The 22,472-nt window shown below is 45.5% G+C and overlaps 1 protein-coding gene across 1 annotated transcript in view; it reads right to left on the bottom strand.

Annotated features, from left to right (window-relative positions):
- Nucleotides 1-22,472, bottom strand: part of LOC124031334 (ephrin type-A receptor 8-like) — a 165,253-nt gene that overhangs the window by 54,555 nt on the left and 88,226 nt on the right. Inside the window, 3 exon segments of the mRNA XM_046342432.1 lie at nucleotides 2,808-3,123; nucleotides 3,317-3,466; nucleotides 3,623-3,820. Of these exon segments, the coding sequence (XP_046198388.1) occupies nucleotides 2,808-3,123; nucleotides 3,317-3,466; nucleotides 3,623-3,820 (664 nt within the window).

Raw genomic sequence — 22,472 nt, forward strand, 5'->3', positions numbered from 1 at the left:
CTCTCTCGCTTTTTCTCTGTCTCGTTCTCTCGCTCTCTGCTTGTCTATGTGTGTGTGTGTGTCCACCTCTTTCTATGTAACAAGGTCAGATAGGCTGGTTGACTTGAGTGGATGTGATCAGGCTAAGTGTGTGTGCCCATATCAGTGTGTCCTCAGTTGCTCTCGCCTTATCGCTATCTCTCTGTATGGGCCATTTTACTCCATTCTCCCCCGGCAGTCAAAAGCCCTGATGTGGGCTTACACACACAAACACAAACACTCACAGCGCTATTTCGAATGTCACTTTAACCGTGACAAGAGAGCTGTCAAGCTGTCGGCCTCCTATATCAAAGAGAGGGATCTGTCTATCCTCTCCCATTGTCCTCCCTCTATCTTTCTCTTCACTCTTCACATTCTTTTCTACTTCCACTCTTTCCTTTCTGTGACACCTTTAATGCGACATCATGCAATCATTCAGACAGATGATATCACGCTTACAGTGAAACCCAGGGGCTCTAGTGAGCCTTAGGGAAGAACCCCTTAAACACACACACATACACACACTCATTTTCTCTTGCATACATACTGCTTATCCACTTAACCCATTTCGCTCTCTATCGTTCTCTCTCTCGGGTTCTCTCTCTCGTGCTCATGGTTGTCTGCATGGCAACGACTCGTCTCGTTTCGTGTCGTGTCCTGGGATGTGCGTGACTGGAGAGAGGTGAATTAGCACAGTGACCCAGTTTGGTCACAGAGAGACGAGTCTTCCACACACGTCAGCTCTCTACTACAGCCACTACTGCTACTACAAAGCACTAAGATGATGTCTTGACTATAGACAAATGGAGAGATTCATGAGATAAGCATCTAAAACATAACAAAACTGTGTGTGTGTGTGTGTGTGTGTGTGTGTGTGTGTGTGTGCGTGCGTGCGTGCGTGCGTGCGTGCGTGCGTGCGTGTGTGTGTGTGTGTGTGTGTGTGTGTGTGTGCCAGGAGCCGTCAATGCCTTGTTCGCAGGTGAGTGTGTTTCCTTCAGGCAGTAAACAGGTACTGTAGACAGATACAGTAAACAGGTTCAGTAAACAGGTACTGTAAACAGGTACTGTAAACAGGTACAGTAAACAGGTACTGTAAACAGGTACAGTAAACAGGTACAGTTAACAGGTACAGTAAACAGGTACTGTAAACAGGTACTGTAAACAGGTACAGATAACAGGTACAGTAAACAGGTACTGTAAACAGGTACAGTAAACAGGTACAGATAACAGGTACAGTAAACAGGTACTGTAAACAGGTACAGTAAACAGGTACAGTAAACAGGTACAGTAAACAGGTACAGATAACAGGTACAGTAAACAGGTACAGTAAACAGGTACTGTAAACAGGTACAGTAAACAGGTACTGTAAACAGGTACAGATAACAGGTACAGTAAACAGGTACAGTAAACAGGTACTGTAAACAGGTACAGTAAACAGGTACAGTTAACAGGTACAGTAAACAGGTACTGTAAACAGGTACTGTAAACAGGTACAGATAACAGGTACAGTAAACAGGTACTGTAAACAGGTACAGTAAACAGGTACAGATAACAGGTACAGTAAACAGGTACTGTAAACAGGTACAGTAAACAGGTACTGTAAACAGGTACAGTAAACAGGTACAGTAAACAGGTACTGTAAACAGGTACAGTAAACAGGTAAACAGGTACAGTAAACAGGTACTGTAAACAGGTACAGTAAACAGGTACTGTAAACAGGTACAGTAAACAGGTACAGTAAACAGGTACTGTAAACAGGTACAGTAAACAGGTACTGTAAACAGGTACAGATAACAGGTACAGTAAACAGGTACTGTAAACAGGAACAGATAACAGGTACAGTAAACAGGTACTGTAAACAGGTACAGATAACAGGTACAGTAAACAGGTACTGTAAACAGGTACAGTAAACAGGTACTGTAAACAGGTACAGTAAACAGGTACAGATAACAGGTACAGTAAACAGGTACTGTAAACAGGTACAGTAAACAGGTACAGTAAACAGGTACTGTAAACAGGTACTGTAAACAGGTACTGTAAACAGGTACAGTAAACAGGTACTGTAAACAGGTACTGTAAACAGGTACAGTAAACAGGTACTGTAAACAGGTACAGTAAACAGGTAATGTAAACAGGTACAGTAAACAGGTACTGTAAACAGGTACAGTAAACAGGTACTGTAAACAGGTACAGTAAACAGGTACTGTAAACAGGTACAGTAAACAGGTACTGTAAACAGATACAGTAAACAGGTACAGTAAACAGGTACAGTCAACTGGTATGTAGATGAGGGGAGATGTGTGTGTGTGAAACAAGACAGGTGAACCAGTGTTCCGTGCCTCGTTTGTTTGGCACATTATGCAGACGGAACGCTTTTAATTATCCAGCGCCTGTGATTAATAGTTTTTAATTACCATAACCCTGGCAACCTAAAATATGCACATGTCACTAAATGAAGTCAGTCCATCAGAGAAAATAAACAAAACAAAAATTTAAGCGAGACAAGGAACGAAAAAAAATGCTTGAGTATCTTTCATGACTCACCACAGCTTATCATCTTAAAAATGTTAAAATTATTCAGGACTACGAGCTATTCAACCTTGCGATAGCTGGACTGGTATTATAGGTTTGAAAGAACTTGAACCATACAGAAAATGTCCAAGGCTGAACATTGACCATAAAAACACAGATTGGCACAGGTAAAGTAAAGTACCATAAAAAAAAGCAGGACAGTAACATAATGTAAAACAAGAGAGCCAAATACATCCCTAATTCAGAGTGGGACTCACCAATGCAGGACTCCCTGTGCTCCTCGAACCCAGCGCTGCATATACACCTCCCGATGGGCACCAGCCACTCCCCCTCAGCGCTGCAGTACATCTTGGGCGTGTCTCTCTCTTCGGCGTGGTCCACACACTGACCCCTGACCTCCACCAGGGAGGAGGAGTCAGCACCCGTCACCACGTCAGTGAACACGGCCAGGTTGCGGCCCACGCCTGAGCAGCGCTTGTAGTACACCCTGACAGAGGTCAGGGCGATGCAAGCCCCGATGTCCTGGAAGGCCAGGTAGAAGCCTCGTCTAGTGAGGGGGCCCACACCTCGAACCTGGGAGGAGACAAAGGACAATACAACACAATAATCCAACTCAAAAGGTTTCAGTAAATGTAGAATGGGAGCAAAGTCAGGGGTGGCACTGTGAAAGGCACCCATTTCAGCACCATGGACAACTCCGTGCAGGAGAAGCACAGCGCTGAAACACTGCTTACTCAAAACATGAAAGTCAAATAAGTTAGCATACTTCTGTGTTGAGTTTGAGTCTCCTGACTCCCAGGTCCACTCCAGTAAAGCTCTCATCAGCAGCGATGGTATCGATCTTGGTGAACTGGGTCTCTCTGATGGCTGTGCCTACAGCTCGGTCCGACTCATAGTAGTACAGGTTAAATGTCTCCTGCTCATCATAACACACACAATGAAATGATCAAAGACAGAGCTGTCAATAGTCTGTGTTGATCTTTGAAACAAAACACGTACTTATCTTCATCTCTTTCTCCCTCCCGTCCTCCCTCACCACACATTCTCAACCACTATCTCCGATCCCTTGTACCTTGCAGGTTCCCAGGACTCCAGGCATGCTGTTACAGTCCCGGAGGGTGAACTTGACCTCGATATAGATCCTCCTGGCTCCGTCACGAGGGATCCAGCCTGTCCTCAGCCAGTTGTTCTGACTGGGACTCATCACGTTACACACCTGGTACGTGTGGATGGGACTGAAATACTCATCCATCTCATTTATAGCATCCCACTGCAGGAGATGGAGAGATAGAGGGAGGAGGATAAGGGGAAAAGAGAGAGAGAAAATGGAATGAGAGAAAGGGTTAAGAGAATAAAGTTAGTCAGGAAGGGGGAAAGAGACGGTCCTGAATATCCAAGGTTTCCAAAATACATTTGGTGTCACAAATGTTTTAACTGCTCTGACAGAATGTTTGTCTAATTCCAGAAAACAGTACAGGCTAAGTAACATCATAGGGTTAGTCATACAGATCTGCTACAGTAACAGCAGGATTACATTCACAACACTCATTAATAACCACTGATACACATGATCATAACCCCTTCTACAACAGAATACTGCTTTAATTAGTCTCTTCGTATGGTTACACACTTCCTCAATGTGTCAGGCCTAAAGGCTTCATTCATTCTGCCAAGTATACATGTGTCTGGAGACAGACCTCTACACGACAGGCATATCAATTGAAAATCTGTTCAAACGGACTCGATTCCCATTACTTGCCGTATGCCATTCTGTGTTCCTTCTAAAAGCAGTGTGTTTCATTGTGTATCTGAAGCATTGCATCATTCTCTCTTCAGTACTGTTTAAGGTGTGTGTTTGTGTTACTGCTGTCTTGATGTAATGCTGAGAACTATATGAGTGCGCTGTGATTAGCCCAGCTGTCTAGAGGGAATACAAGCAATGGCTACACCTAAACTTATTCCTTGAGGAAGAAGTCTTCACTTCTATAGATAACCTTTATATGACCCCCCCCCCCCCATCCAGCTGTGATCAGGAATAGTCGACTCACACACGTAACCGCAGACAAACAGTTACACACTCAGTGCTAGACAAAAAGTACTATTCCTAGTCCACATTTAAATGTATTAAAGCTCCACAACTTTCAAGTGATTCTATGGATGTTGAACTCAGGTCAAATAGAGTAATTGGCAATGAGGTGCAGGTGTGTGTGTATACCTGTATGTATCCATCCTTGGGGCTTAGAGCTAAATGCATTATGTGAGTGTCTGGGTTATTGAAATGGAAAGAGATGACCTGGGAAGAGCTTTTGTCCAGAGCCAACTGAACTTGGCCCCAGCTAAGACGAGGCTTCACAAAGAGACCCACCACCTCTCCTCTCCTCACCCCTCCCCATCCCCACCTCCCCATGAGACAGAAACAGTGTAGTAATTAAGATCTTGGACGTCTCACCCGTGTCAACCGCTCATCCTCTCATCTTTATCTGCTAAATTGAAATTGTCCTTGAACTCATGGAGCCCTGCTTTAATTAGCCTTTCTCATTATCCCATCTTCCCATCAACATCTTCTTTCCCACTCTCATCTTTAATGGGAAACTAACATTTTCTCTCCAGTAATATTCCTGTTAAAGAGGAAATTTTCAAATAATGAATCAGGCACACCTGATGCGGCACATTTGTGAGACTTGAGAGCTGGTGACTTGACTAGATTATGATCCGTATGGTATATGAGATGACATTTCAATGTGTTGTGACAGTAGGATAAAAGGTTAAAGTGATTGACTGGCTGCTGTCAGCTCTACTGAGGGATCCAAGGAGTGTTTCTTTGTATGCCTGGGTGACATGGAGATGATATGACTCTATCGCCCCAACAACACATATAAACGGCCACAGAGACATGTGGCTGTGTCTGTGTCTGTGTGAGTGAGTGAGTGAGTGAGTGAGTGAGTGAGTGAGAGAGAGCAAGAGCGAGGGAGAGAGGAATTAATTGGGCTGTACATTGCACATCTGTTTCCTGCCTGCCAACACAGACCATCTCCAATCAGGATTCATCAGATGTGGCAATCACAGACAGCACAGTTATCCCATTCACACACTCAAGTATGCACACACACACACACACACACACACACACACACACACACACACACACACACACACACACACACACACACACACACACACACACACACACACACACACACACACACACACACACACACACACACACACACACACACACACACACACACACAAAATATGAACGAGGCCATAGATATACATATACAGTTGATGTCTGAGATTTACATACATTTAACCCCAGATTTTCACAATTCCTGACATTTAATTTTAGTAAAAATTCCCTGTCTTAGGTCAGTTAGGATCACCACTTTATTTTAAGAATGTGAAATGTCAGAATAATAGCAGAGAGAATGATTTATTTCAGCTTTAATTTCTTTCATCACATTCCCAGTTGATCAGAAGTTTACATACACTCAATTAGTATTCGGTAGCATTGATTTTAAATTGTTTAACTTGGGTCAAACGTTTCAGGTAGCCTTCCACAAGCTTCTCACAATAAGTTGGGCAAATTTTGGCCCATTCCTCCTGACAGAGCTGGTGTAACTGAGTCAGGTTTGTAGACCTCCTTGCTCGCACACGCTATTTCAGTTCTGCCCACAAATTGTCTATGGGATTAAGGTCAGGACTTTGTTGTCCTTAAGCCATTTTGCCACAACTTTGGAAGTATTAATGGGGTCATTGTCTATTTGGAAGAACAATGTGCGACCAAGCATTAACTTCCTGACTGATGTCTTGAGATGTGGTCTCAATTTATCCACATAATTTTTCTTCATCATAATGCCATCTATTTTGTGAATTGTACCAGTCCCTCCTGCAGCAAAGCACCCCCACAACATGATGCTGCCACCCCCGTGCTTCAAGGTTGGGATGATGTTCTTCAGCTTGCAAGCATCCATCTTTTTCCTCCAAACATAACGATGGTCATTATGACCAAACAGTTCTATTTTTGTTTCATCAGACCAAAAATTACAATCTTTGTCCCCATGTGCAGTTGCAAACCGTAGTCTGACTATTTTATGGCAGTTTTGGAGCAGTGGCTTCTTCCTTGCTGAGCGCCTTTCAGGTTATGTCAATATAGGACTCATTTTACTATGGATATAGATACTTTTGTACCTGTTTCCTCCAGAATCTTCACAGGGTCCTTTGCTGTTGTTCTGTGATTTATTTGCACTTTTTGCACCAAAGTACATTCATCTCTAGGAGACAGAACGCGTCTCCTTCCTGAGTGGTATGACATCTGCTTGGTCCCATGGTGTTTATACTTGCGTACTTTTGTTTGTACAGATGAACCTGGTACATTCAGGCATTTGGAAATTGCTCCCAAGGATGAACAAGACTTGTGGAGGTCTACAATTGTTTTTCTGAGTTCTTGGCTAATTGCTTTTATATTTCCCCATGATGTCAAGCTTAGAGGCACTGAGTTTGAAGGTAGGCCTCGAAATACATCCACAGGTACACCTCCAATTGTCTCAAATGATGTCAATTAGCCTATCAGAAGCTTCTAAAGCCATGACATCATTTTCTGGAATTTTCCAAGCTGTTTAAGGCTTGGGTTTTGACAAGTTATGTCAGCTGTTATGACATATTATGACACCTTTATGACCCTGTCACAACGTGTTTTGACACTGGGTGTCAAGTAAAGTGTTACCGTTTTATTCCATTTCCAAGTCATTTAACATTTCCATTGAAGTGAAAGAATCCCTTTAAGTACAAAGAGCCGGGCTTGTGTTGTCTAAGTGGCTGAGATAAAGAGATGAGCGGTAACCAAAGCATACAAAGCCCTGATGAGATCTAATACATCCTCTGCCTAACAGACCACCAGTACTGGTAGAGGTACATAGTATGCACCAAGACGAATGGGAGACAGAGAGCAATACAGATTGTCAGACGGACAATGAGCACCTACATACACTGTCAGAAAGAGAGTGAATGTGGTGCATAAGTTTCACACAACAATTTCTGGCTGTCTATAACACCCGTCTTCCCTCATACGGGACGAGGCAGGAGTACCCTGAAAAATAATCTTGTTGTTTTTAACGTAATTTATTGGCAGCCATTTAGTTACCTGTAAACTACTGTATTCATGGTAACTATGAATTCCATATAAATCAATTCCAAAGCAAGTTTACAGTAATGTAATGTTAAAATAAAGATTCTTTGGAATTTACGATAACATACTGTACCTTTATTTATAGTAACTTGCAGGTACCTGGCTGCCAGTAAGTTACCATAAAAACAACATGAGATTGTTGACAGTGTAGAGTCATATTTAGTACCTATGTCACCCAGAGACCAATACTAACACAATCCTGCTCAGTCCCATCAAAGCTCCCACAGCATGGAGAAACTCATCCATTCCATAATAGAGGAAGGAAACCACAGAGAAAAATACTCTCTGGTCTGAGAGAGATTTCATTTCAGATGAGTGTATGGCATGGAATAACCCTTTGAGTTGTTTGAATGTAGAAAGAGAAAAAGAAGTGGATAGATAGACAGAGAGACAGAAATACCGATAGAGAGAAAGTGAGAGAAGAGGGAGGTAGCAAGAAAGAAAGAAAGTGGTAAACTGACTGGGACTAGGGCATGCTGTGCTGCTCTGCTGTGCTGTGCTCTGCTGTGTGCTGTGCTGTGCTGTGCTGTGCTGTGGAATTTGCGGTGGTGGTGATGGTGTCTATATGAAGTTAAAGTCCTGCATATTCATATTGGTGGAAATATTTTGCAGATTTTATTGCGATTTTCTTGTTTGTTTGTTACTGTCCGTATGGAGCTTGTTTTTGATCGCAGGTCCAGGATTGACTGAAAAATTGCAACCTGGTACGTGCAGCTAAATGCAGATAGCACTACTGGGTGATTTGAGAAGTCAGTCAATCGATCAATAATATAATAATACTTTAAGCAAAACTGTTTACCTTTAAATGACAATCTGTAGAAACTATGAGAACAGAAAGGTTCAGAACCTTTGTGAAACACCACAGCACAGTTGAAACATATATGGCATATAGAACTCCAATGTGGATGGTGTTAAGAGATGGATGGGAGGGGTTGTATGGAGCTGAAGGGTGGGACTATAATAACAACAAGATAACTGAAGTAAAATATACTGTGTCCGTAAAACGTACAGTGGGGATAACAAGTATTTGATACACTGCCGATTTTGCAGGTTTTCCTACTTACAAAGCATGTAGAGGTCTGTCATTTTTATCCATAGGTACACTTCAACTGTGAGAGACGGAATCTAAAACAAAAATCCAGAAAATCACATTGTCTCAAAGAACACAAATTGGACAGAGGAACTCTGCCTACAAGGCCAGCATCCCGGAGTCGCCTCTTCACTGTTGACGTTGAGACTGGTGTTTTGCTGTACTGGGCATTCGGAAAATATTAGACCCTTGACTTTTTCCACATTTACGTTACGCCTTATTCTAAAATGTATTAAATTGCCCCCCCCCCTTCAATCTACACACAGTACCCCATAATGACAAAGCAAAAAAACGTTTTTTAGAAATTTTTGCTTTTTGCATACCCGTTACTCAGTACTTTGTTTAAGCACCTCAAGTCTTCTTGGGTGTGATGCTACAAGCTTGGCACATTTATATTTGGGCAGTTTCTCCGATTTTTCTCTGCAGATCCTCTTAAGTGCTGTCAGGTTCGATGGGGAGCATTACTGCACAGCTATTTTCAGGTCTCTCCAGAGATGTTAGATCGGGTTCAAGTCCAGGATCTGGCTGGGCCACTGAAAGACATTCAGAGACTTGTCCCAAAGCCACTCCTGGGTTGTCTTGGCTGTGTGCTTAGGGTGATTGTCCTGTTGTAAGGTGAACTTTTGCCACAGTCTGAGGTCCTGAGCGCTCTGGAGCAGGTTTTCAATCAAGGATCTCCTTATACTTTGTTCCTTTCATCTTTCCCTCAATCCTGTCTAGTCTCCCAGTCTGTGCTGCTGAAAATATCCCCACAGCATGAAGCTCCCACCGTGCTTCACCGATGGGATGGTGCCAGTTTTCCTTCAGACGTGATGCTTGGCATTCAGACCAAAGAGTTCAATCTTTGTTTCATCAGACCAGAGAATCTTGTTTCTCATGGTCTGAGAGTCCTTTAGTTGCCTTCTGGCTAACTCCAAGCGGGCTGTCTTGTGCCTTTTACTGAGGAGTGGCTTCCGTCTGGCCACTCTACCCTAATGGCCTGATTGCTGGAGTACTGCAGTGATGACTGTCCTTCTGAAAGGTTCTCCCATATCAACAGAGGAACTCTAGAGCTCTGTCAGAGTGACTATTGGTTTCTTGGTCACCTCCCTGACCAAGGCCCTTCTCCCCCAATTGCTCAGTTTGGCTGGGCGGCCAGCTCTAGGAAGAGTCCATTTAAGGGTGATGAAGACCACTGTGTTCTTGGGGACTTTTGTGAGAGAAAAATTACATATTTACCTGATTTGTTTGAAATATACAACATATCTGTTCAACTTATGCTGTGTTTTTATGGTCTACACCCTAATATGGTTTTACTTGAGATGGCTTGAGCTGACAATAGATTCATGACTTGGTGATTAAAAACCTTAAAGCTGGTATTCCATAGACAAGATGTGGTGGGTATAACTGAGGTAGTCCGGAGGAATAGATAGTCTGAGATAGTCCGGAGGAATAGATAGTCTGAGAAAGTCCGGAGGAATAGATAGTCTGAGATAGTCCGGAGGAATAGATAGTCTGAGATTCCGGAGGAAAGATGTCTGAGATAGTCCGGAGAATAGTCTGAGATTGTCCGGAGGAATAGATAGTCTGAGATAGTCCGGAGGAATAGATAGTCTGAGATAGTCCGGAGGAATAGATAGTCTGAGATAGTCCGGCAGGAATGGACCCAGATAGTCTGAGATAGTCCGGAGGAATAGATAGTCTGAGATAGTCCGGAGGAATAGATTCTGAGATAGTCCAGGAATAGATAGTCTGAGATAGTCCGGAGGAATAGATAGTCTGAGATAGTCCGGAGGAATAGATAGTCTGAGATAGTCCGGAGGAATAGATAGTCTGAGATAGTCCTGAATAGATAGTCTGAGATAGTCCGGAGGAATAGATAGTCTGAGATAGTCCGGAGGAATAGATAGTCTGAGATAGTCCGGAGGAATAGATAGTCTGAATCAGTCCGGAGGAATGATAGTCTGAGATAGTCCGGAGGAATAGATAGTCTGAGATAGTCCGGAGGTAGTCTGAGATAGTCCGGAGGAATAGATAGTCTGAGATAGTCCGGAGGAATAGATAGTCTGAGATAGTCCGGAGGTAGATAGTCTGAGATAGTCCGGAGGAATAGATAGTCTGAGATAGTAGGAGGAATAGATAGTCAGATAGTCCGGAGGAATAGAATTGAGATAGTCGGAGGAATAATAGTTGAGATAGTCCGGAGGAATGATAGTCTGAAAGTCCGGAGGAATGACCAGTCTGAGATAGTCGGAGGAATAGATAGTCTGAATAGTCCGGAGGAATAGATTCAGATAGTCCGGAGGAATAGATTTGAGATTCCGGAGGAATAGATAGTCTGAGATTCCGGAGGAATAGATATCTGAGATAGTCCGGAGGAATAGAAGTCTGAGATAGTCCGGAGGAATAGATAGTCTGAGATAGTCCGGAGGAATAGATAGTCTGAGGTAGTCCGGAGGAATAGATAGTCTGAGATAGTCCGGAGGAATAGATAGTCTGAGTAGTCCGGAGGAATAGGATATAGGGGTTGAGATAGTCCGGAGGAATAGATAGTCTGAGATAGTCCGGAGGAATAGATAGTCTGGAGATAGTCCGGAGGAATAGATAGTCTGAGATAGTCCGGAGGAATAGATAGTCTGAGATAGTCCGGAGGAATAGAAGTCTGAGATAGTCCGGAGGAATAGATAGTCTGAGATAGTCCGGAGGAATAGATAGTCTGAGATAGTCCGGAGGAATAGATAGTCTGAGATAGTCCGGAGGAAAGATAGTCTGAGATAGTCCGGAGGAATAGATAGTCTGAGATAGTCAGATAGATAGTCCGGAGGAATAGATAGTCTGAGATAGTCCGGAGGAATAGATAGTCTGAGATAGTCCGGAGGAATAGATAGTCTGAGATAGTCCGGAGGAATAGATAGTCTGAGATAGTCCGGAGGAATAGATAGTCTGAGATAGTCCGGAGGAATAGATAGTCTGAGATAGTCCGGAGGAATAGATAGTCTGAGATAGTCCGGAGGAATAGATAGTCTGAGATAGTCCGGAGGAATAGATAGTCTGAGATTTCCGGAGGAATAGATAGTCTGAGATAGTCCGGAGGAATAGATAGTCTGAGATAGTCCGGAGGAATAGATAGTCTGAGATAGTCCGGAGGAATAGATAGTCTGAGATAGTCCGGAGGAATAGATAGTCTGAGATATCCGGAGGAATAGATAGTCTGAGATAGTCCGGAGGAATAGATAGTCTGAGATAGTCGGAGGAATAGATAGTCTGAATAGTCCGGAGGAATAGATAGTCTGAGATAGTCCGGAGGAATAGATAGTCTGAGATAGTCCGGAGGAATAGATAGTCTGAGATAGTCCGGAGGAATAGATAGTCTGAGATAGTCCGGAGGAATAGATAGTCTGATCTAGTCCGGAGGAATAGATAGTCTGAGGTAGTCCGGAGGAATAGATAGTCTGAGGTAGTCCGGAGGAATAGATAGTCTGAGGTAGTCCGGAGGAATAGATAGTCTGAGGTAGTCCGGAGGAATAGATAGTCTGAGATAGTCCGGAGGAATAGATAGTCTGAGATAGTCCGGAGGAATAGATAGTCTGAGATAGTCCGGAGGAATAGATAGTCTGAGGTAGTCCGGAGGAATAGATAGTCTGAGGTAGTCCGGAGGAATAGATAGTCTGAGGTAGTCCGGAGGAATAGATAGTCTCAGGTAGTCCGGAGGAATAGATATGAGATAGTCCGGAGGAATAGATAGTCTGAGATAGTCCGGAGGAATAGATAGTCTGAGATAGTCCGGAGGAATAGATAGTCTGAGATAGTCCGGAGGAATAGATAGTCTGAGATAGTCCGGAGGAATAGATAGTCTGAGGTAGTCCGGAGGAATAGATAGTCTGAGATAGTCCGGAGGAATAGATAGTCTGAGGTAGTCCGGAGGAATAGATAGTCTGAGATAGTCCGGAGGAATAGATAGTCTGAGGTAGTCCGGAGGAATAGATAGTCTGAGATAGTCCGGAGGAATGATCCCTCTGAGGTAGTCCGGAGGAATAGATAGTCTGAGATAGTCCGGAGGAATAGATAGTCTGAGATAGTCCGGAGGAATAGATAGTCTGAGATAGTCCGGAGGAATAGATAGTCTGAGATAGTCCGGAGGAATAGATAGTCTGAGGTAGTCCGGAGGAATAGATAGTCTGAGGTAGTCCGGAGGAATAGATAGTCTGAGGTAGTCCGGAGGAATAGATAGTCTGAGGTAGTCCGGAGGAATAGAACAAAACCGTTATTGTGCAGATTTTATGTATTCATTTTTTAAATGTAACCTTTATTGAATTAGGCGGCCTAGCAGGGAACAGTGGGTTAACTGCCTTGTTCAGGGGCAGAACGGCAGATTTGACCTAGTCAGCTCAGGGATTCAATCCAGCAATTTATCGGTTACTGGCCCAACACTCTAACCACGAGGCTACCTGATGACCACAGGATGGACCCAGGATGACTTGTGGTGCCCCCCGATAAGCAATAGGAGGGGTTGAATCAACCATGACTATGCATTTTAGTGTCAGCTATATACGATCTCTGCATTGTCTGTAAAGGTTAAGCTCTCGGCAACACACAAGAGTGTAGGGTCAACAGCTTCATTATTGCAATAATTAATCAATATTGAATAAAGATGATTGTTTAAAGAAATGACCATCTCTCTCACTTGATTAGAATATTCCACAACACCTTCAATGCTGCAGACATTTTTTGGTACCCTTCCCCAGATCTGTGCCTCAACACAATCCTGTCTTTGAGCTTTACTGACGATTCCTTCAACCTCATGGCTTGGTTTTTGCTATGACATACCCTGTCAACTGTGGGACCTTATATAGACAGGCGTGTGCCTTTCCAAATCAAGTTACAATAAATTGAATTTACCTCATGTGGACTCCAATCGAGTTGTAGAAACATCTCAAGGATGATCAATAGAAACAGGATGCACCTGAGCTATATTTTGAGTCTCATAGCAAAGGGTCTGAATACTTATGTAAATGTGATATTTCAGTTTCTTCTAATTTATACATTTGCAAAAATTCATAAAAACCTGTTTTTGCTTTGTAATTATGGGTTATTGTGTATAGATTGATGAGGAAAACCAACAATTTAATCCGTTTAGAATAAGACTGTAAAGTAACAAAATGTGAAAAAGTCAAAAAGTCTGAATACTTTCCGAATGCACTGTATATTTACGAAACAATTAATGGGGGATTGGACAATCTGCAATATTGAAGTTGATCTACCCCCCCAAAAAATAAATAATAATAATGGTGGAAATATCACCCATTACCCATCACTCTCTACCACACAATCAGGATATGAATCCAGCAACTCTTAATAATCTGGATGCCCAACAGTGTGTCTGCGTTTGTGTGTCTATGTGGGTGAGTGTGGTGACAGCGATAACCTTTCAGAAATATGAGTGCTAATTGCACAGGTCTGGTATCAATGGGTTATAAGGTGTAATTGGTGTCTATTCTGAGATCCAATTTCAACTGTGTGTGCGTGCGTGCGTGCGTGCGTGCGTGCGCATTCTATAGATATGGATCAACTAATCTATGCCTTGGTGCTCTCATGATCCAACCGCGTATCTTGCTCTATGGAGTCTATATGGTTTATAAAACAGACATGATGATTGAATAAAAACACTGTTTAAGTTCGTACACAGGTATTCACCATATCCAGGAAGCTATATAAAAGTTACACAATCTTTTCTCACATGTCTTCCCTTCATTTGTTCATGTCCTTTCTCTCTCAGGTCTCTATCCCTCTCAGGTCTCTATCCCTCTCACTCTATCCCTCTCACTCTATCCCTCTCAGGTCTCTATCCGTCTCACTCTATCCCTCTCAGGTCTCTATCCGTCTCACTCTATCTCTCTCAGGTCTCTATCCCTCTCAGGTCTCTATCCCTCTCAGGTCTCTATCCCTCTCACTCTATCCCTCTCAGGTCTCTATCCGTCTCACTCTATCACTCTCACTCTATCCCTCTCACTCTATCCCTCTCAGGTCTCTATCCCTCTCACTCTATCCCTCTCAGGTCTCTATCCCTCTCACTCTATCCCTCTCAGGTCTCTATCCGTCTCACTCTATCCCTCTCACTCTATCCTTCTCACTCTATCCCTCTCACTCTATCCCTCTCAGGTCTCTATCCCTCTCACTCTATCCCTCTCAGGTCTCTATCCCTCTCACTCTATCCCTCTCAGGTATCTATCCCTCTCACTCTATCCCTCTCACTCTATCCCTCTCAGGTCTCTATCCCTCTCACTCTATCCCTCTCAGGTCTCTATCCCTCTCACTCTATCCCTCTCAGGTCTCTATCCCTCTCACTCTATCCCTCTCAGGTCTCTATCCGTCTCACTCTATCCCTCTCACTCTATCCTTCTCACTCTATCCCTCTCACTCTATCCCTCTCACTCTATCCCTCTCAGGTCTCTATCCTTCTCACTCTATCCCTCTCACTCTATCCCTCTCACTCTATCCCTCTCAGGTCTCTATCCCTCTCAGGTCTCTATCCCTCTCACTCTATCCCTCTCACTCTATCCCTCTCAGGTCTCTATCCGTCTCACTCTATCTCTCTCAGGTCTCTATCCCTCTCAGGTCTCTATCCCTCTCAGGTCTCTATCCCTCTCACTCTATCCCTCTCAGGTCTCTATCCGTCTCACTCTATCACTCTCACTCTATCCCTCTCACTCTATCCCTCTCAGGTCTCTATCCCTCTCACTCTATCCCTCTCAGGTCTCTATCCCTCTCACTCTATCCCTCTCAGGTCTCTATCCCTCTCACTCTATCCCTCTCACTCTATCCTTCTCACTCTATCCCTCTCACTCTATCCCTCTCACTCTATCCCTCTCAGGTCTCTATCCCTCTCAGGTCTCTATCCCTCTCACTCTATCCCTCTCAGGTCTCTATCCCTCTCAGGTCTCTATCCCTCTCACTCTATCCTTCTCACTCTATCCCTCTCACTCTATCCCTCTCACTCTATCCCTCTCAGGTCTCTATCCCTCTCAGGTCTCTATCCCTCTCACTCTATCCCTCTCACTCTATCCCTCTCACTCTATCCCTCTCAGGTCTCTATCCGTCTCACTCTATCTCTCTCAGGTCTCTATCCCTCTCAGGTCTCTATCCCTCTCAGGTCTCTATCCCTCTCACTCTATCCCTCTCAGGTCTCTATCCGTCTCACTCTATCACTCTCACTCTATCCCTCTCACTCTATCCCTCTCAGGTCTCTATCCCTCTCACTCTATCCCTCTCAGGTCTCTATCCCTCTCACTCTATCCCTCTCAGGTCTCTATCCGTCTCACTCTATCCCTCTCACTCTATCCTTCTCACTCTATCCCTCTCACTCTATCCCTCTCACTCTATCCCTCTCAGGTCTCTATCCCTCTCACTCTATCCCTCTCACTCTATCCCTCTCAGGTCTCTATCCCTCTCAGGTCTCTATCCCTCTCACTCTATCCTTCTCACTCTATCCCTCTCACTCTATCCCTCTCACTCTATCCCTCTCAGGTCTCTATCCGTCTCACTCTATCCCTCTCACTCTATCCCTCTCACTCTATCCCTCTCCCTCTATCCCTCTCAGGTCTCTAGCCCTCTCACTCTATCCCTCTCACTCTATCCCTCTCAGGTCTCTATCCCTCTCAGGTCTCTATCCCTCTCACTCTATCCCTCTCAGGTCTCTATCCCTCTCAGGTCTCTATCCCTCTCACTCTATCCCTCTCACTCTATCCTTCTCACTCTACCCCTCTCACTCTATCCCTCTCACTCTATCCCTCTCACTCTATCCCTCTCCCTCTATCCCTCTCAGGTCTCTATCCCTCTCACTCTATCCCTCTCAGGTCTCTATCCCTCTCAGGTCTCTATCCCTCTCACTCTATCCCTCTCAGGTCTCTATCCCTCTCACTCTATCCCTCTCACTCTATCCCTCTCACTCTATCCCTCTCACTCTATCCTTCTCACTCTATCCCTCTCACTCTATCCCTCTCACTCTATCCCTCTCCCTCTATCCCTCTCAGGTCTCTATCCCTCTCACTCTATACCTCTCACTCTATCCCTCTCAGGTCTCTATCCCTCTCAGGTCTCTATCCCTCTCAGGTCTCTATCCCTCTCACTCTATCCCTCTCACTCTATCCCTCTCACTCTATCCCTCTCAGGTCTCTATCCCTCTCACTCTATCCCTCTCACTCTATCCCTCTCAGGTCTCTATCCCTCTCACTCTATCCCACTCACTCTATCCCTCTCAGGTCTCTATCCGTCTCACTCTATCCCTCTCAGGTCTCTATCCGTCTCACTCTATCTCTCTCAGGTCTCTATCCCTCTCAGGTCTCTATCCCTCTCAGGTCTCTATCCCTCTCACTCTATCCCTCTCAGGTCTCTATCCGTCTCACTCTATCACTCTCACTCTATCCCTCTCACTCTATCCCTCTCAGGTCTCTATCCCTCTCACTCTATCCCTCTCAGGTCTCTATCCCTCTCACTCTATCCCTCTCAGGTCTCTATCCGTCTCACTCTATCCCTCTCACTCTATCCTTCTCACTCTATCCCTCTCACTCTATCCCTCTCAGGTCTCTATCCCTCTCACTCTATCCCTCTCAGGTCTCTATCCTCTATCCCTCTCACTCTATCCCCTCTCAGGTCTCTATCCCTCTCACTCTATCCCTCTCACTCTATCCCTCTCAGGTCTCTATCCCTCTCACTCTATCCCTCTCAGGTCTCTATCCCTCTCACTCTATCCCTCTCAGGTCTCTATCCGTCTCACTCTATCCCTCTCACTCTATCCTTCTCACTCTATCCCTCTCACTCTATCCCTCTCACTCTATCCCTCTCAGGTCTCTATCCTTCTCACTCTATCCCTCTCACTCTATCCCTCTCACTCTATCCCTCTCAGGTCTCTATCCCTCTCAGGTCTCTATCCCTCTCACTCTATCCCTCTCACTCTATCCCTCTCAGGTCTCTATCCGTCTCACTCTATCTCTCTCAGGTCTCTATCCCTCTCAGGTCTCTATCCCTCTCAGGTCTCTATCCCTCTCACTCTATCCCTCTCAGGTCTCTATCCGTCTCACTCTATCACTCTCACTCTATCCCTCTCACTCTATCCCTCTCAGGTCTCTATCCCTCTCACTCTATCCCTCTCAGGTCTCTATCCCTCTCACTCTATCCCTCTCACTCTATCCTTCTCACTCTATCCCTCTCACTCTATCCCACTCACTATATCCCTCTCAGGTCTCTATCCCTCTCACTCTATCCCTCTCACTCTATCCCTCTCAGGTCTCTATCCCTCTCAGGTCTCTATCCCTCTCACTCTATCCTTCTCACTCTATCCCTCTCACTCTATCCTTCTCACTCTATCCCTCTCACTCTATCCCTCTCACTCTATCCCTCTCACTCTATCCCTCTCACTCTATCCCTCTCCCTCTATCCCTCTCAGGTCTCTATCCCTCTCACTCTATCCCTCTCACTCTATCCCTCTCAGGTCTCTATCCCTCTCAGGTCTCTATCCCTCTCACTCTATCCCTCTCAGGTCTCTATCCCTCTCAGGTCTCTATCCCTCTCACTCTATCCCTCTCACTCTATACTTCTCACTCTACCCCTCTCACTCTATCCCTCTCACTCTATCCCTCTCACTCTATCCCTCTCCCTCTATCCCTCTCAGGTCTCTATCCCTCTCACTCTATCCCTCTCAGGTCTCTATCCCTCTCAGGTCTCTATCCCTCTCACTCTATCCCTCTCAGGTCTCTATCCCTCTCACTCTATCCCTCTCACTCTATCCCTCTCACTCTATCCCTCTCACTCTATCCTTCTCACTCTATCCCTCTCACTCTATCCCTCTCACTCTATCCCTCTCCCTCTATCCCTCTCAGGTCTCTATCCCTCTCACTCTATCCCTCTCAGGTCTCTATCCCTCTCAGGTCTCTATCCCTCTCAGGTCTCTATCCCTCTCAGGTCTCTATCCCTCTCACTCTATCCCTCTCACTCTATCCCTCTCACTCTATCCCTCTCAGGTCTCTATCCCTCTCACTCTATCCCTCTCACTCTATCCCTCTCAGGTCTCTATCCCTCTCACTCTATCCCACTCACTCTATCCCTCTCAGGTCTCTATCCCTCTCACTCTATCCCTCTCGCTCTATCCCTCTCACTCTATCCCTCTCACTCTATCCCTCTCACTCTATCCTTCTCACTCTATCCCTCTCACTCTATCCCTCTCACTCTATCCCTCTCAGGTCTCTATCCCTCTCACTGTCACTCTCACTCTATCCCACTCACTCTATCCCTCTCAGGTCTCTATCCCTCTCACTCTATCCCTCTCAGGTCTCTATCCCTCTCAGGTCTCTATCCTTCTCACTCTATCCTTCTCACTCTATCCCTCTCATTCTATCCCTCTCACTCTATCCCTCTCACTGTCACTCTCACTCTAGCCCTCTCACTCTATCCCTCTCACTCTATCCCTCTCACTCTATCCCTCTCACTCTATTCCTCTCACTCTATCCTTCTCACTCTATACCTCTCACTCTATCCCTCTCACTCTATCCCTCTCACTCTATCGCTCTCCCTCTATCCCTCTCAGGTCTCTATCCCTCTCACTCTATCCCTCTCGCTCTATCCCTCTCACTCTATCCCTCTCAGGTCTCTATCCCTCTCAGGTCTCTATCCCTCTCACTCTATCCCTCTCAGGTCTCTATCCCTCTCAGGTCTCTATCCCTCTCAGGTCTCTATCCCTCTCACTCTATCCCTCTCACTCTATCCTTCTCACTCTATCCATCTCACTCTATCCCTCTCACTCTATCCCTCTCACTCTATCCCTCTCACTCTATCCCTCTCACTCTATCCCTCTCAGGTCTCTATCCCTCTCACTCTATCCCTCTCACTCTATCCCTCTCACTGTCACTCTCACTCTATCCCTCTCACTCTATCCTTCTCACTCTATCCCTCTCACTGTCACTCTCACTCTATCCATCTTGCTCTATCCCTCTCACTCTATCCCTCTCACTCTATCCCTCTCACTCTATCCTTCTCACTCTATCCCTCTCACTCTATCCCTCTCACTCTATCCCTCTCAGGTCTCTATCCCTCTCACTCAATCCCTCTCACTCTATCCTTCTCACTCTATCCTTCTCACTCTATCCCTCTCACTCTATCCCTCTCACTGTCACTCTCACTCTATCCCTCTCACTCTATCCCTCTCACTCTATCCTTCTCACTCTATCCTTCTCACTCTATCCCTCTCACTCTATCCCTCTCAGGTCTCTATCCCTCTCACTCTATCCCTCTCACTCTATCCTTCTCACTCTATCCCTCTCACTCTATCCTTCTCACTCTATCCCTCTCACTGTCACTCTCACTCTATCCCTCTCACTCTATCCCTCTCACTCTATCCCTCTCACTCTATCCTTCTCACTCTATCCCTCTCACTCTATCCCTCTCACTCTATCCCTCTCAGGTCTCTATCCCTCTCAGGTCTCTATCCCTCTCACTCTATCCCTCTCACTGTCACTCTCACTCTATCCTTCTCACTCTATCCCTCTCACTGTCACTGTCACTCTATCCATCTCACTCTATCCCTCTCACTCTATCCCTCTCACTCTATCCCTCTCACTCTATCCTTCTCACTCTATCCCTCTCCCTCTATCCCTCTCAGGTCTCTATCCCTCTCACTCTATCCCTCTCACTCTATCCTTCTCACTCTATCCTTCTCACTCTATCCCTCTCACTCTATCCCTCTCACTCTATCCCTCTCAGGTCTCTATCCCTCTCACTCTATCCCTCTCACTCTATCCTTCTCACTCTATCCCTCTCCCTCTATCCCTCTCAGGTCTCTATCCCTCTCACTCTTCCCTCTCACTCTATCCCTCTCAGGTCTCTATCCCTCTCACTCTATCCCTCTCACTCTATCCCTCTCACTCTATCCCTCTCAGGTCTCTATCCCTCTCACTCTATCCCTCTCACTCTATCCCTCTCAGGTCTCTATCCCTCTCACTCTATCCCTCTCACTCTATCCCTCTCAGGTCTCTATCCCTCTCACTCTATCCCTCTCACTCTATCCATCTCACTCTATCCTTCTCACTCTATCCCTCTCACTCTATCCCTCTCACTCTATCCCTCTCAGGTCTCTATCCCTCTCACTGTCACTCTCACTCTATCCCTCTCACTCTATCCCTCTCAGGTCTCTATCCCTCTCACTCTATCCCTCTCAGGTCTCTATCCCTCTCACTCTATCCTTCTCACTCTATCCTTCTCACTCTATCCCTCTCATTCTATCCCTCTCACTCTATCCCTCTCACTGTCACTCTCACTCTAGCCCTCTCACTCTATCCCTCTCACTCTATCCCTCTCACTCTATCCTTCTCACTCTATCCCTCTCAGGTCTCTATCCCTCTCACTCTATTCCTCTCACTCTATCCTTCTCACTCTATACCTCTCACTCTATCCCTCTCACTCTATCCCTCTCACTCTATCGCTCTCCCTCTATCCCTCTCAGGTCTCTATCCCTCTCACTCTATCCCTCTCGCTCTATCCCTCTCACTCTATCCCTCTCAGGTCTCTATCCCTCTCAGGTCTCTATCCCTCTCACTCTATCCCTCTCAGGTCTCTATCCCTCTCACTCTATCTCTCTCACTCTATCCCTCTCACTCTATCCCTCTCACTCTATCCCTCTCAGGTCTCTATCCCTCTCACTCTATCCCTCTCACTCTATCCCTCTCAGGTCTCTATCCCTCTCAGGTCTCTATCCCTCTCACTCTATCCCTCTCAGGTCTCTATCCCTCTCAGGTCTCTATCCCTCCCAGGTCTCTATCCCTCTCACTCTATCCCTCTCACTCTATCCTTCTCACTCTATCCATCTCACTCTATCCCTCTCACTCTATCCCTCTCACTCTATCCCTCTCACTCTATCCCTCTCACTCTATCCCTCTCAGGTCTCTATCCCTCTCACTCTATCCCTCTCACTCTATCCCTCTCACTGTCACTCTCACTCTATCCCTCTCACTCTATCCTTCTCACTCTATCCCTCTCACTGTCACTCTCACTCTATCCATCTTGCTCTATCCCTCTCACTCTATCCCTCTCACTCTATCCCTCTCACTCTATCCTTCTCACTCTATCCCTCTCACTCTATCCCTCTCACTCTATCCCTCTCAGGTCTCTATCCCTCTCACTCAATCCCTCTCACTCTATCCTTCTCACTCTATCCTTCTCACTCTATCCCTCTCACTCTATCCCTCTCACTCTATCCCTCTCACTGTCACTCTCACTCTATCCCTCTCACTCTATCCCTCTCACTCTATCCTTCTCACTCTATCCTTCTCACTCTATCCCTCTCACTCTATCCCTCTCAGGTCTCTATCCCTCTCACTCTATCCCTCTCACTCTATCCTTCTCACTCTATCCCTCTCACTCTATCGTTCTCACTCTATCCCTCTCACTGTCACTCTCACTCTATCCCTCTCACTCTATCCCTCTCACTCTATCCCTCTCACTCTATCCTTCTCACTCTATCCCTCTCACTCTATCCCTCTCACTCTATCCCTCTCAGGTCTCTATCCCTCTCACTCTATCCTTCTCACTCTATCCCTCTCACTGTCACTGTCACTCTATCCCTCTCACTCTATCCTTCTCACTCTATCCCTCTCACTGTCACTGTCACTCTATCCATCT

The sequence above is a fragment of the Oncorhynchus gorbuscha genome, linkage group LG03, assembly GCF_021184085.1.
Source record: "Oncorhynchus gorbuscha isolate QuinsamMale2020 ecotype Even-year linkage group LG03, OgorEven_v1.0, whole genome shotgun sequence".
Taxonomy (NCBI): Eukaryota; Metazoa; Chordata; class Actinopteri; order Salmoniformes; family Salmonidae; genus Oncorhynchus; species Oncorhynchus gorbuscha.